The sequence below is a fragment of the Hippocampus zosterae genome, chromosome 18 (genome assembly GCF_025434085.1).
Source record: "Hippocampus zosterae strain Florida chromosome 18, ASM2543408v3, whole genome shotgun sequence".
Lineage (NCBI taxonomy): Eukaryota > Metazoa > Chordata > Actinopteri > Syngnathiformes > Syngnathidae > Hippocampus > Hippocampus zosterae.
In genome coordinates, this window is record NC_067468.1 from 10,717,956 (window position 1) to 10,732,992 (window position 15,037).

Consider the following 15,037-nt stretch of genomic DNA (forward strand, 5'->3'; position numbering starts at 1 on the left):
AAAATAGTGAAATGCACTCCCACCAATTTTTGGTAGCTTCTATCTAGTTTGGAGGTGCATACCTTGGCCAGTAAGCGTTGAAAACCAAAAGAGGATTTGAGGATTTTGCTCAAAATGATCAACCGGATTGGAAAGCACATCACTCAATTTGGATCCAAATTTTAGATTGTGATCCAGAATGATAAAATTTGTAATCCAAATCATAATGACAAGTTAGAAGAAGCGCTCGTTTGTGTTTGGTTTTTTTTCAGCCAATTTACTCGCAAGTTGCTGTGATCTACTCACATATATGACTTGAATGTAGTTTTGTGCATTAAAAAGAGAAGACGTGTACGTTTACGCAAGTAGTTGGCAGTATTGTGTGTCCTAGAGCAGTGAATCGGGAGACGTATTTGTTGTTGAGCTGCACTTACAGCGATCCATTATACTGGATGTCTGTGTGCCCGACTTCTTTGTTTGGTGCACTGCAGACTGGACGTGAGAGACGGTGGGAAGTGTAAGGAGACGACATATGGGACAGACTTTAGTGACCCCCTCTTGCTCTCCCGAGCCCATCTGCTCCCTCAGCCCCCAGGCTCACAACTCAAGGCAAGGTTTGTTGTGAGATTTGTCAAGTCATCCCTGGGTAGTCGGAACATGATGAAACGGAATTGATTTATTGGTTTACATTGGATATCTAAATAAAATCTACACACCCCTGTTCCAATTTCCATTTTTTTGTGATGTAAAAAAAAACATGAAGGCAAGATAATTTAAAAACCTTTTTCATCCTTTAATTATCATAATTATTTGTACATCTCAATTATTTAAAAAAAAGTGGGGAGGGGAGTAAAGGTAAACAGATAAATTGCCAGGCATCGATGCCTGTACTTGACTAAATTTCTTGCCGCCCCTTCACTGGTGCTTTTGCCATATTTTCATCAATTTTGGAGAGAGTCTTTTTTTTCATGTCACTGTTGTGCCATTTTTTTGTGTACTTGATGACTGTCTTCACTGTCTTTGGGGGTGGCGAGGGTAGGTTTTTAATGCCCCCTGCGTGAGAAGCAGATGCCTGTTATACAAGACAAACTTTTCAGCCCTGGCAGATGATCATTGCTAATTTCCATCGGGGAACCTGGATGCCCCGAGGAGGGACTATCATTGAAAATGTTGGTCTTCCCTTTGGGGCGGTGGGGTGTGGCCACAGTGCAGTTAGCGACATGCCCCTTCCCTCAGGTGATGTCCAGGGCCCCCACCCTGCCCTCTGCACTCCTCGTAAAAAAAAAAAGTTTGTTTGGCGCCCTATTTTGGAGCCTGAAGTCGCAATATGCAAAAAAACACAAAACGAAAGTTGTACATTTACGAGCATAGTGTTGGTGGTACATTTTCAAAATAAAAATGTTTTGTGTAGTGATTCAAATTAAAATGTTACCAGTACAGTCGGGGTTTTTGTTTGTTTTTTTTTTTTTTGAAAAAAAAACGTTATTTCCCTTTGTTTAAAAAAAGTCGGTTATTTTTTTACAAGGTACACCAAATAAAGTTTTCTATTTAAAAAAAGTTATATTTGTGATGAAATTCGTATATTATTCTGAGGGCCAACGACTGCTTTTCCCATGCAAATATTAACAGTAATCATCTTTCCACTGTGTTAGCGTAAATTTGAGTTACATTGCCAGTGTAGGAACGGAACTCCGTCGTTAACCGAGTACTACGCGGAGAGTCCATATTAGCAGCCGTTTGAAAAAGCCCAAAGAGGGGCGGTGTAGTGGTTCGGGGCTTGCTCCTCTGCTGGGTCCGGTGATTGGTTGACGTGTTTTCTTTTTCGGGGTGGGGGTCTGCGTACGTTCGCGTGAACCTCGCGTTCAGGCAGAGGGGGGCGACTGGAGCGGATCACTTCTATGGACCATCTGTCTGCCTCGGCTCAACAAAGGAGGACGCAGGATGGTGTTGGTCCATGTCGGATATCTGGTTCTCCCCGTCTTCGGCTCGGTTAGAAATAGAGGTATGAGCACCTTTCGTTACCTTTTCGGAACCGCTTTTATTAAAAAGATTGAGGGTCGGGGAAATATTCTCAGCAATTAAATGATAGACAGACACCTGCTCGCGAACGAGCATCGCTAACATTAGCCGCGTTGCTAACTAGCGTCATGTCATTTTCAAACATACGTGCCATGGCAAAAATGTTTAATTTGGAGAATTATTTTTCTTTCTTTCTGGGGGTGAAAGCAGCAAATGGCCGCACCTCTTAACCCCCCCCCCCCCCCCTCATCCCCCATGTTTGCTTTTTATACGTCAACGTCAGCCCTACGACGTGAAGATTTTAATATTCATAGCCGCCACAGTCAAGATGACGAGTGACGTGTGTGCCTCGGCTCACCCCCCCCCCCAACCCCGGTCGTCTACTTGCGTCTTTTAGCTCTTTGAAATCGATAGGAAAACGAAATACTGTACTTAAAAGAACCATCAAAGATTTAGAATTGACAAGTGAATCGACGTCAAAAGGGAGGCCTTCATCTATAATCTTTATGACTACTACAACTGCTGCTGTGACTACTACATGCATACAAGTGTGGCACCGATGATTTCATTGTGCTTTTATTTGTGTTTTCTTTTTTTCCCTGTTCCATAGTATCGAGGCTGGCTCCACATTCCGCATTTCTCAGACCTTTGTGTCCCCTCTCCTCTCCATTGTGTAGCTAACGATCATCTGCTGCTGTCTGCCCGTGTATAGCCTCTGCCTGTTTTTCTATCTGCATCTAGCTGGTTATGTGGTGGGGGTGGGGGGGGGGGTGACAAAAAACACACAACTTCTTTTTATCCTTCATCTTGTTGCTCCTTCTTTTCTACTTGCCCCTTCTTTCTCATTTCCTCTCTTCCATCTGAAGACAAACATTGGCAAATCAAAAATCATGCTCTCTGTTGTGTTTCTTACCAAAGAGTATTTGGGCCACTTGAAAAAAGCACTAGGATTTATTGTCAAGAACAAAAATGCTGCAAAAATTAATTTAAAAAAGAGTTTACACATTTTCAAAAATAACGTTGAAATATGAGCTATATACATGATGATATTATTAAGAAAAATCTACAACTTTTCAAAATTTAAGTCAATAGAAGAAAGTTAGATTTTTGAGAATTAATATGAGTATAAATGTCTGTATTTTAGGGAAAAATATTTTCAAGGTTAAGGTCATAATATTGAGAGAAAATTCCAGCTATTTTTAAGGAAAAAGAGTGTTTGGAAAAAAATCTTTCACACTATGTCACAATATTGTGAAATGAGAAACCGTAGATTTTTTAGAATAATGTCAATATAACCAGGCTCGATTTTGTTGAGAAACACGTAGTTTTTCAAGATTGGAGTCATAATATTAGGAGAATAAAGATGTATATAGTATTGCATAGTTTCTCCATCTATTTGAATATTTTTTAGAATAAAAGCTTTATTTATGATCGTAAATGTATGTTTTAAGAAATTGTATTTCAATGTCCTAGCGTACATTTCAAGAGCAAAGTCATGTTTTTGAGTAACATGCTTTCAAAATTAATAAATGTCGACCTTTTTTAGATTTAAGTTGTAAGAATATGAGTTAATACAGATTTAAAATAAAATAAAAACATTATCTTTTGAAAAATCCAACTAAAAAAAATAAAAATTACCATCATAAAATCGTAATTGTTTTTTTCAGTGCAGCCCAAGTAGTCCTTGGTAGTAACTCAAGAATAACATCTTGTACAGCATCTTGATTGACACAAGTGTCTTTAGTGAATAACCCATACTATCTCGACTGCTTCTAGACTTTGTGATTCTCCCATTTTATGTGTCGGTAGATGACATTCAGCTGTAAATTCCTGTAAAGTGGATACATTTTGACACCCACCCCCTCGATAACATCACTCCCCTTCTCCTCGTCCCTTCTCCAAATGCTGCGTCGATCATAGCCAACAGAAGGCTTGATTGAGCTGGCCATCATCGAAAGATGCACCCAAACCCTCCCCACTAAAAAAAAAAAAAAAAAAAAAAAAGAAAATCATCACAAAAAGAACAAGCACAAGTTTTTGATTGGTGTTTTCCCAGCTAGTGAAATCTGAAAGAGATAATAATGCTCACTTTTGATTGAAACAGTCAGAGAGGAATAGCTGAAAAAGTGGTGACATTTTTTTTGTTCTTCACTTGCACTGATGATTGCGCCCCAGGAACTCTACTTCAAAACAAGAGGCTTGGCAAAAAATTGAGCACATTTTTAAACCTACTGTAAGAAAACATGTTTTCAATTCCGAAATCTGTCAATTTTAGATTTTTAAAGGTATTATACACTAGTAAGAGTTCATAGGGCTCAGTCACAAGTTAAAAATTAAATTAAAAAATCTAAATCTTAATATAAAATTCATAATCGGTAAAAATGTTCATAGGGCTCATTCACAAGTTAATAATTAATTTGAAAAATCTAAATATAAAATTCATAACAGGTAAAAATGTTCATAGGGCTCAATCACAAGTTAACAATTAAATAAAAAAATCAAAATATAAAATTCATAATAGGTAAAAATGTTCATAGGGCTCAATCACAAGTTAACAATTAAACAAAAAAATCTAAATATAAATCAGGAATCACATTTTTGTTGGGAGGGAAAATTGTTGTTAGCTAGTGAAGTGTGTCTTATGCCCATATTTAGTTATATAAACTTTGCCTCGCAACTACTAATTGGGGGGAAAATTATAGCAATTTTTAAAAACTACATTGTCTAGATAGCACCAAAAAAATAAAACAAATCAAAATCAAAATTCTTATCCTAACTGGCATTCTTAATCAAAACTGAGCTTGATTATCCTCGCAACGACATCCTGATGCAGCTCATATGCTGGATTGTTGACCCAACATTGTGTCCGATGAGCGTGTGCCTATCCAACCTTCCTGCACATTCCCTTCAGTCACCCCCCCCCCCCCAAACACATCAAATTGGCACGTTAGACTGTTCATCAAAGCCCCTCCTGTGTTTTTATAGCCAGGCACAGCCTGCGTCACAATGCTATCCATTTTACAGGGATGTGTATCCTGCGCTGCTGTAGAGCTCTTTTTTTTGAAGAAAGAGAAAAAAAATAGAATCCAAATGTCCTTTTGTTTTCTTTAATAAATTCTTTGTTTTGATACCTCCATATTGTTGTATGACTAGGTCCTATAATGCATGGTCCATTTTCTTTTTCTTTTTTTTCTCCACATGGAAGCGCAGATTCCAATGTTACTCTCTTGTGTCGAAATGTCCCTGCTGTATTGAACTGTGCTGTAAAAGGCATACACATCTACTCATTGGATGCCGCTTCTGTCGTGTTAACCCTCCAGAGAAGCATGGTCGGGCCTTGCCTTCCGCCTCTTTAATTAATTTGCATGGTATTATTGTGCTTATGCAGGAGCAAATGGCTCTCTATTTTTATATTATTCTCTCACAGTGCCACACCTATATTTATACTAATATTTTCCAATAAAGACTGTAGTTTTCTTCCTAACCTTCAGTGTGCTTTTTGCTGATTTTTCCATGTCGCCTCCCCCCCACCCCGCTCCCTCCACACTGCCCTTTTACCCCCACCTTCCTCCTCCTCCTCCTCCTCCTCCTCCTCCTCCCACCACACTGTGCTGTCACTGAGACATTTCCCCTCACTCTTTATGTTCTGCCATTTTTCAGCTGTTCCCCAACAGTCGATGCAACTCGCTGCTGCGCACACTTTGAAATTGGTTAATTTTTATGGTAGAAACTCCCAATTGAATGCAATTAACACCACTATTTTTTTAAAATAATTTCGGAGCGTTTCCCCCCCATGAAATAACCGAAATAAAAATGACAGCTACATTATACAAGCAGCAGTTGATCTGTTGTTTGTATTATTTGGGAAATAATTGTAATGAAGGCTCCAAGTGGGGGTAAATGGGAGCCCCCCCCCCCTTTTTTTGTTTTTTTTAAATTGGCAAATCTTTGAAATGATTTCACACATTTTTTCAAGTCATGCTTTTGAATTTTATTTTTAATTTTTACGACTGAGCGTCTTCACATCTTGTTTTAGATAGTGGGGCTGATTTGAACAAAATGGCTGCTTCAAACCAAGATGGTGAACTTCCTTTTTCAGTTTCAGGCATGGGTCCTTGAGAATTTTTTGTGTGTCGTCTTATAATGGACATGTCCACCCTAATTGTGTGTTGATCAGTGAAGATGGTGTCAAGGGTTAATAAAAAATAATAATAAAAATAAATAAATAACAATAACGATGTCATGCCTGGCCCGCATTAGATGACATTGCAACTTAGCATCACAAAAAATGAACCCAACAAAATGGCTTCTTTGAAACACAACTGACTTTTTGTTCCATTTCAGACACGGGTCATTGGAACTTTTTCATGTCACCTTTTATGATCGACGTCCATCTAATGTTGTCTCAATCAGTCAAAACAGTGCCAGGGGTTCAAACTTTTTTGGTGGAATGAAACCTAAAATGACATCTTCAAACCAAAAAGCCTGATGACCTGTTCAGTTTTGTGCTTAGTGCCTTGAGACTTTTTCGTGTGTCAATCATTAGGGGTAAAATTAAATAATTGGGGGTGGAACGGTTCCCAAAAACCACAGTACTTTTCATATCTTGGATTTGTGCTGATGGTTTTTGTTTCCGTTCGGGATGAGTCTACTCTTAAAAATAACAAAAGTCATCAATCTCTTGTATACAGTATGCACCTAGCGTTATTGATCACTATAATCGTTTTTGCATTTAGATGATTTGGTTTTTCTATCTCTGCCAGCGACTTATAGTGGCAGTGAACGAATAAATGGTCCTGAATTGGATGACAAAGGGATAACCAACCCGTGTCCACCTCTTGCCGTTCTTGCAGGAAAGTAACTCAACAGCTTCCAGCAAATATATCAGCTTTTTTTTTCTTTTTTTTACGGAGCACTTTAAAAACAACCACAGCTCAATACAAAGCAGTGGGCCTGCATCATAAAAAACGGTCCAAGAAATTGTAAATATGCCCATTCTGACAGATGCATGCATAACGCACAGGCTGAGAGAGAGGGAGAGAGAAGAGCATTGCATGATGGGATAGCGCTGCACCAGACAGCAGAAAGGGATTATGCTGAGGAGAGAGGAGGTGTGATTGTGTGGTTGCAGTGATGGGAGCAGCAGGGAGTAATGGGGGAGGTGTCGGGTGGAGGGGTGGGCTGGTCATGTCAGACTGCGTCAATTGGGCGTGGGTGGAGCTTTCGGGAAAAATCAGTCAAGTGAGGACACACCATAGGGTGGGCTCCATGGGGTTGTACTCTGCACCAAACAGATCCAAAGAAGGAATTAAAAGTCTAACGGGCCTCGTTACTGCAGCCACCGCCGCAATATGTCAACTATCAATGCCCACAGATAAATGATTTGATATTTACAATAACACAAAGTCTAACGTTTCTGCACCGCTTGCTCAGGCAAATTTGAACAGCGAATTGTTCAGCATTTTAGAGTGCCACGTTGTCCGCAATAGCTCTTCGCCATTTCGACATCGATTCTTCCGTTGCAGCGCGTTTTATTGAATCTTCTGCCATCTAGTGGAAGCTCATCTCAAAGTTCTGCTTGTCAGTATACATCGCTGGCATAGATAGATGAACAAAGAGACAACATTTGATACACACGGCACATTAAAGTGCTGCAAAACAGCGTTTGGGAATCACCGGATTAGATGCATCCCATCCCAAAAATGCACGCGCACACTGTATTGCATGGGCTATTTTTGATTCATATGTTGCCATGACAACTATACGACTAACTCCAGCTTCTCATTCCACAACCCCCGGGCAGAGCTGTGAGCTACTTGGAAATAATTTGTCCCCTCCGAGGCCTTCTACCTTCCCTTCTGTCTCTCAAGCCGCAGCCACCGTCACTGATTATCGAACGCGAGTCAATACAGAGACGATTCAGTGGGACTGCTTTACAATCTCATCGATTCTCCGCTCGAAAGAGACGCAGGAGGCTGCCGACTCTTTATCGACCCGCTCGAGACTATTCGAGGGCTTTCGCCGGACCTCATTTAAATCCAAGTGATTAGAGCGCAGCCCAGCGGTTTGTGGTTCACTGTTGCCTCGCAGCAAGGTGGTCCCAGGTTTGAATCTCAACATTGGCCTGGGCTTAGGCCCTTATATATATTTTTTTATTAGCTTCATTGTATAAGCATTTTCAAAACTAATCACAAGGCCTTTGGGAAATGTCAAGTCTGTGAATTGTTTACCTATCTGTGTTTTCTGACACAAGCAATACAAGTTTTTTAACTCATTCACTCCCAAAGACGTTTTTAAACGTCTTTTCAGACTTGGTCTAGAATTGACTGGTACTGATTAATATCTCTTCTTGTTTTTTTCCCCCCTCGATCTGCTGCAACTCCCTTGTGAAGGTGCCAGCAGCCGCTTTAAAAAACAAACAAACAAAAAAATACAACTATAATACACAATGCGCAAGAGATGAGGAGAAAGCATGTTGGCAGCTGAATGTCTTTTCAGCCTTCCTCCTCCGTGGTTTGTTTGAAGAAGAAAAAAAAATGGATGTTTTCTGACCACACAGGTGCACACTTCACCAGGCACCAACACAGCCATGCTACCTCCTGCCGACATTTTCACCTGGGCGCCCCGCAGGCGCCCATCTCAGCCGAGTTCCCTTTAGGACACGCCGGCCAGCCCGCTCAGACGGGTTTGGCCGCCCACCTCCCCACCGCGCACCATCCACCCCTCGCCGCCCTGCCCGCCGCCGCCGCCCCACAATTCCAGGACATGTCGGGGCCTCCGTTCCTACCTCAGGCCTTACACCAGCAATACCTCATCCAACAGCAGCTTCTCGAGGCGCAGCACCGCCGGATCATCCCACACTCCAGGTGTTTGTTTATTTTTATTTTTTTTTCTTTGGGTGACACATATGACAATTTTGTCTTTTTTTGCAAGAGTCGAATTGAGGCATCTGGACACTTGGTTGTTGAAGATTATTTCATTTCACATGCGAAAATGCTTCTTTACCCGCTCACGGCTGACAGAAGGACCCAGGAACGAGTTCCCCTCAACCCCCACCGGCTGCGCTCAGCTTACGAGTACTCCCCAACCCTCCACGCCCCGCCGCCGGTGACACAGCAGCCCAGGTACCTCGCCGAAGGCACCGACTGGTGAGTCAGCAACTTCAAGTGTCGCCGCCGTCGCCGATGCACCCCCTGTTTGCCTGTCATGCCGCGTGGACTTAGCGGCTCGTCTGTCTTGCCCGGCAGGGATCTCAGCGTCGACGCCGGTCTCCCTCACCACCAGTACCACCTCCAGCAGCTGCCGCAACACTACCAACACTACCTGGCCTCCCCCCGAATGCACCACTTCCCCAGGAACACGTCCTCCGCACAAGTGGTCTGTACTTAACGCTTATTCGGGGTAGTCGGCTAAACATCAAAATCTGCTTGTTTTTTTTTTTAAATACTAGCGCTGCCTCGAGTCCCACTGTGGTGTATTTCACAAAGATGGCCTACATAGTGTACCATTAATGTTTGGCATCTCTGTCGCCCTTAACTCATTCAGTACAAACCAATTCTGAAAAGACGTAACGTCTTTGGGAGTGAATGAGTTAAGTGTACCACTTATGATATGACACCCCAAAATGTTATTCCAAACTCCTCATGTAGCACAGCCCCTAAAAATAAATGAATTCCAGATGATTGGATTGAAAAAAAAAAACCACTGTGGTGCATTTATATGCGCACATGCAGCTAAACCTTTTTGCTCCCTGACATACAAAGCTTGATTTTCAGTCAAAATGGATTCAGCATACAAATACTTCCTTGGTACCACTTTTGTCTATATTGCTAGGAGAAAAATATTTACCGCGCTTCTGAAAGGGCACACAAAATGCAAATAGGTGAGTTTTTCTGAAAACCGCTAGGAAAAGATTCTATAGAAACAACGAAAAAGTGAATTTGTGAATGGTCACACATGAATATATGCTTGATGTTTCTGTATTTGTTGTGTTTGCTTCATTTATTTAGTTTGGACCCATTGGTCGATTTGAAAGGGTTTTGGTTGCGTCTTGTAAAGTAAATGTAATACTCCTCTGGTGTTTGTAATGTTGCCAGTTTTTGGACTACTCGTTGAACCGTAATTATTGGGACTCAGTCCTCCTGCGCAACCAAGACAGACTTTAGCATTGAGCTGTCTCTTAAGTGCAGGGATGTAAAGGAGAGCTCTTGTTTTTGCTAGGTTGTGCATGAAATCAGAAACTACCCATACCCCCAGCTGCACCTGTTGGCACTGCAAAGTCTGAACCCCTCCAGGCATGCTACTGCGGTCCGGGAGAGCTATGAGGTAAAACGTGTATTATATTTTATTTTTTTAAGTTGAGTATTAGAACCTACTGCGTCTGCTCTAACAAACTTGTTTCTTCCAGGAGCTTCTTCAGTTGGAGGACCGTCTGGGCAGCGTAAACAGAGGTGCGGTGCAGACCACCATCGAGCGATTTACCTTCCCACACAAATACAAAAAGGTAACGTCGTGCAAACGGAATGCTAATCGACACGGACGCCTCGTCGGAAGGGCCTTTTGACTCCATCCTTCTGCTTCCCGAGAACAGAGGAAGCCCTTGCAGCTGAGGCTCGGGGAGGAAGAGGAGGAGACGGATGTGGATGAGAAGTGCACCATCTGCTTGTCCATGTTGGAGGACGGCGAAGACGTCAGGTCAGCCATTTGTCGAAAATACATGAGTACTGTACGTTTTATACCTGAGGTTTTATTGTTGGGACGGATCGAATCTAAATATTCTAGCTGCTGGAGGAAAATATCCACTAAAATGTCTTTTGAACCATCGAAGCCAACATTTATGATTTAAATCACTTCTATGGAATGGAAAATAATAAAGCGCATTTGGTCTATGGATGACACACACATGATAGTTATAGTCGCTATGCTGCTCAGTATGTAGCCTGCTTTAGCTCCGGCGGCCAAATTTAACAAACTGAACTTGTAAGGGTCCAAGTTGACTTTTTAGGTTGGAGGGCGGGCTTGTGGGGGGACAGGGCTCGGGTTGCGACATGTGTTTGCATCCTCAGCTGTCTCTCGGATTGATTAGTGGGCAGAGCGCATGTCGTTACGCCTGACAGTGCAAAACCCAACTCCCCATTGGAGTAGCCCGAGTGAGTGAACACCCCCCGCTCGTCGTCCTTGTGTCCCACAGGAGGTTACCCTGCATGCACCTCTTCCACCAAGGCTGCGTGGACCAATGGCTGGCGACCAGCAGGAAGTGTCCAATCTGTCGAGTTGACATCGAGACGCAGCTGCACCCCGACAGCTGATGAGATTTTCCACCCCCACACTGTTTCCTACCAAGCTCCTGCTTTCTTCCACCCCCTACCCCCTCCCTCATGGGTGCTTTTGCGAAATGTCTCCTGACTTTTGACGTGACATATTTTTTTTTCCCCTTCTGGACTCTCGCTTTACTGAGCCAAGCCAGGGAGTAGAAGTGCAGGAGAACTCAATTTCTCGCTCTTCTTGCCCCCTCCCCATCTTTTTTCTCTCTTTCTATAACACAAGCACATCCGCACACACTAACAAGTCGTGTACACAGGGTTTCATTGTAGCTTGCTGGTTTTACGTGCTGGTGGTGGTGGTGTGGTGCAGGGGTTCTCAAACTTTTTGGGTCCAGGGATCCTTGACAGTGATTTTTTTTTCTTGTTACAACATCAATTCAACATAATTAACATTTGTAGCCCTAAATGTCATAGGAATTAAAAAGTTACCGATTTTTGAGGGTGGGAAAAGGTCAGAATTAATGTTATCTCACAGGGGTAGGGGGGAATGTTATCTTATCTGAATTAGGTTGTATTTTTTTTTTATTTAAAAAAAGTAGTAATCATTTCAAGAAAGTATATGTATTTTGTTGAATAGATTAAAAACTCATAAGTCGTAAGATCAAGTCAAAATATATTGAAGTCCCTGTAAAGTGAAAAGAAATGTCTTCTAAATTTGACACTCAATAGAAAAGACTGTTATCAACCCTGCCAAATTTAATAATGGAGAAAATAATCACCGACCATGTCAAATGAGGTCTCAAAATCATACCTCGCTCTCTAAACGCTTTGTTTGTGTTTTCTGAATGCGTCCTTACATTTCTCGGGCTCTGAAAATGTATCCGATTAAAGCCTGCGGTGGCTGGAATATATCCCACCGTGTCGTCATGAGGCTTTCCATTCCGTGATAATAGGTGCTAGCTAGCAGCTAGCTTGCGAGCTAACAGGCTTCCGGCTCTACTCGTGGCCAGCAAACGGGTGAGGGGTTGCCCACGGCCTCACCTACTCGCTCTAGAATTTAAATCACGACACAAACTAGTGTTCTGTACATCGTTGCCTCCAGGGAAAAAATATTTTCAAGTGTAGGCATAGTTAGCCAGCTAACTATGCTGTCGGAAATTCACTTTACAGGTTCTTTAGTCAAAGTTTAACTGACAAGGGAAGAAAGTCATACAGTTTTTAACATTTTTTTTTTTTAGAAAAAGATACAACTTTATCATCATAGTATTATGCCTTTTCTGATCAGAAATTACTCAAAAAACTAAGCCTTTTGAAAAAAAAATTATTCTAGGAATAATACCGTAAAATAATGAATAATAATTATTGGTCACATTTTTGTGATGCTGCATCACGAGCATATCAGTGCTTTTAATTGGCCCAAGAAGGTAGGGGAGAGCAGGTGTTGTTTTATTTACACTCCAGTATACGACATAATCATTTATTCAAATTATTTACAGATGCCCATGCTTCACCTCATGGACCCCAGGGGGCCCGAGGACCCCAGTTTGAGAACCATTGGTGTAGTGTAGGCCCCTCCGGGCCGTGTAGCATGTCCTTAAAAGCCATGACTTAAACGTCCCATTGCGAGCTTGCTGTCTTTCTAGATTCTCTCAAAGTCTCTTCTTTTTTCTTCTTCCCGAAAAACAAATATGCCGTGTTTACCTTTTATGATCGTAGAGTAGCAGCAAGCAGGTGTGGCGCGCCGCTGCCTCCTTTAATGGGAGCGCCATATGTGGCGTGTTTTAAATATATCGTGCAGTTTTGACGTTTTGCAATATGCTTGTGCCGACACTTCAGGGGACTCTGAGTCAGCAAATCGCCACAGTTCAAATGAAGTCGTATGTTGCAACAGGGTTGCTGAAAGAAAGGTGGAATCTTTCCATGGGAAATACTGGGAATAATTATTTGTTTAATTTAGACATAGGCCAAATCGCCGGTTTGGTGGTTTACAATGGCTTTAAAACATCATGGTTTCAATAATCGTAATTACTATACTGTATATAATTTGTCATTATTATTATTTTCTGTCATGTTTCCCAAATCTCTCAGCTCAGTTCCCCATGGAAAATTTCTAGCCAACTTTCCCGCCTTTTCTTGCGACACAAGCTGCCAAACAAACTGCGCATGCGTGCTTGCCTTGTCGCGCATATTAGCACAACGCTTCCGGTAAACGTGAATTACGGGACGCTTATGATAACACAAAGCCAAAAAAATGGACGCTGTCATGCACTGTTGGAGTATAGTAATAGTAGTGGTAGTCGTATACAAGGAGCTTTAGTGCTGTCCTCGTTAGCTGTTTGCTTCAGAACGAAAACTGCATGTGTTTGTGGTGCCGGCAGCTTAAAACTACAAAGGTGGCGTCCTTTTTTTTCCTTCAAAGCGAAAGAACAAGCACAGGCTTTTTATTGGCTTCTAAATGAGTGAGTGAATTTTGCGCGACAACCCGCCTCCCTTTTCCTTGTGGTTGCTTTTGCCGATTGCTCTGCTGTATCGCTCTAGAATGTGACGTACGACGGAGGCAGCCTCTCTCTCGTAGTGCACAAACAACAACATAACGAATTTACATTTAAACGTGACAACGCCCTTTACGCACTGTGATCGTGGATGATGTGTATCATTTTTTTAACGTTTTTTTTTGTCTTGTGCACTGCCAGTGTCGACACTGCCTCCTCCTGTGATGACGAAGTGTTCAGTTTACACAGGGTGTTGTCCGTTGAGATGCCTTAAGTATTTAACAATCATAATTTATGACTAACTGTAGATACTATGGCTATTTAATTTTTTAAAAATAATTTTATTTATTTCGACACACACACGCATAAAATGTATGATAAAAAACGATTACCTCATCATCTTGCTTTGCATGAAGCTGTATGAGAATACGCTAAAGGAATATTTAACAACAACAAAAAAAGAATTATTACTGTTAGCGCTACTGCTGCTGCGCTCCGTCAAAGCCTCCCTTTCCATCTTCCAGTGGTGCTGTGGATCTCGCTGACATTCCATCCCATGCAACACTTGCCAATGCTGTGACATACATAATATGTAGTGGACAAACTGCGATTTGCACCGTTCAGAGAAGGGACCCCTCTCACTGGCAACTCTGTGCTTTTCAGGATTACTGTATTTTGTTTTTCCTCCTGTTATTTCCACTTGATGAGCCTTTTTGGTCACTTAATTCAATTAGGTCAAGCCAAGATAAGTGAAAAAGCCATAGAGGGACATGAAATTGGGTGAGCATGTCTCAGACAAAAAAAGTGAAAGGACTGTGCCCAGAATTCAACAGGAAGCTGGCCATTTTGTTTTTTGTTTTTTCCAAATTCGAAGGTGCAACGGCACATCAACGGCAACCTCTTTTCAGTTCACTGTCTGGAAGCTTTACATCATGTGGAAATAATGATTTCCAAAAAGGCACGGTTTTCTTTTCTTCTTTTTCATTTCTCCTTTGAGTTTCCTTTGACAGTGTACAGAAGGTTTTTAAAAGCACAACTGCATGTTTTCTCAGGTTTCAATGCACTGATTCAATGGCTTGAGATTGACTTTTTTTTCTTTTAAGTATACTCCCAAGTATTCATTGCTTTGGTTGAATGCTGACAATGCACGTAAATATTTCTTTCAAAAGAAAGAGTGCCAGTGAAAGGGCTGCCGCCATCCTTGTGTATGTGGGGCGTGTGTGCGTGTAAATCTGATCAATCTGCTGTTCTAGCCGTGACTGCGCAATGTTTTTCAATATAGGA

At 41.8% G+C, this 15,037-nt stretch overlaps 1 protein-coding gene across 2 annotated transcripts; it reads left to right on the forward strand.

Moving 5' to 3' along the window:
- Nucleotides 1-1,540: 1,540 nt before the first annotated feature.
- Nucleotides 1,541-14,189, forward strand: rnf165a (ring finger protein 165a). 2 transcript variants are annotated; one of them, XM_052051987.1, is made up of 8 exons: nt 1,541-1,981; nt 8,558-8,864; nt 9,024-9,146; nt 9,246-9,375; nt 10,219-10,323; nt 10,406-10,501; nt 10,589-10,692; nt 11,189-14,189. In XM_052051987.1, the coding sequence occupies exons 1-8, from the start codon at nt 1,921-1,923 to the stop codon at nt 11,304-11,306; spliced, it is 1,044 nt and encodes a 347-aa protein (XP_051907947.1). In that variant the 5' UTR covers nt 1,541-1,920; the 3' UTR covers nt 11,307-14,189. The 2 variants fall into 2 exon arrangements, with proteins under 2 accessions (XP_051907947.1, XP_051907946.1); XM_052051986.1 differs by having other exon boundaries at nt 1,543-1,981; nt 9,021-9,146.
- Nucleotides 14,190-15,037: the final 848 nt, after the last annotated feature.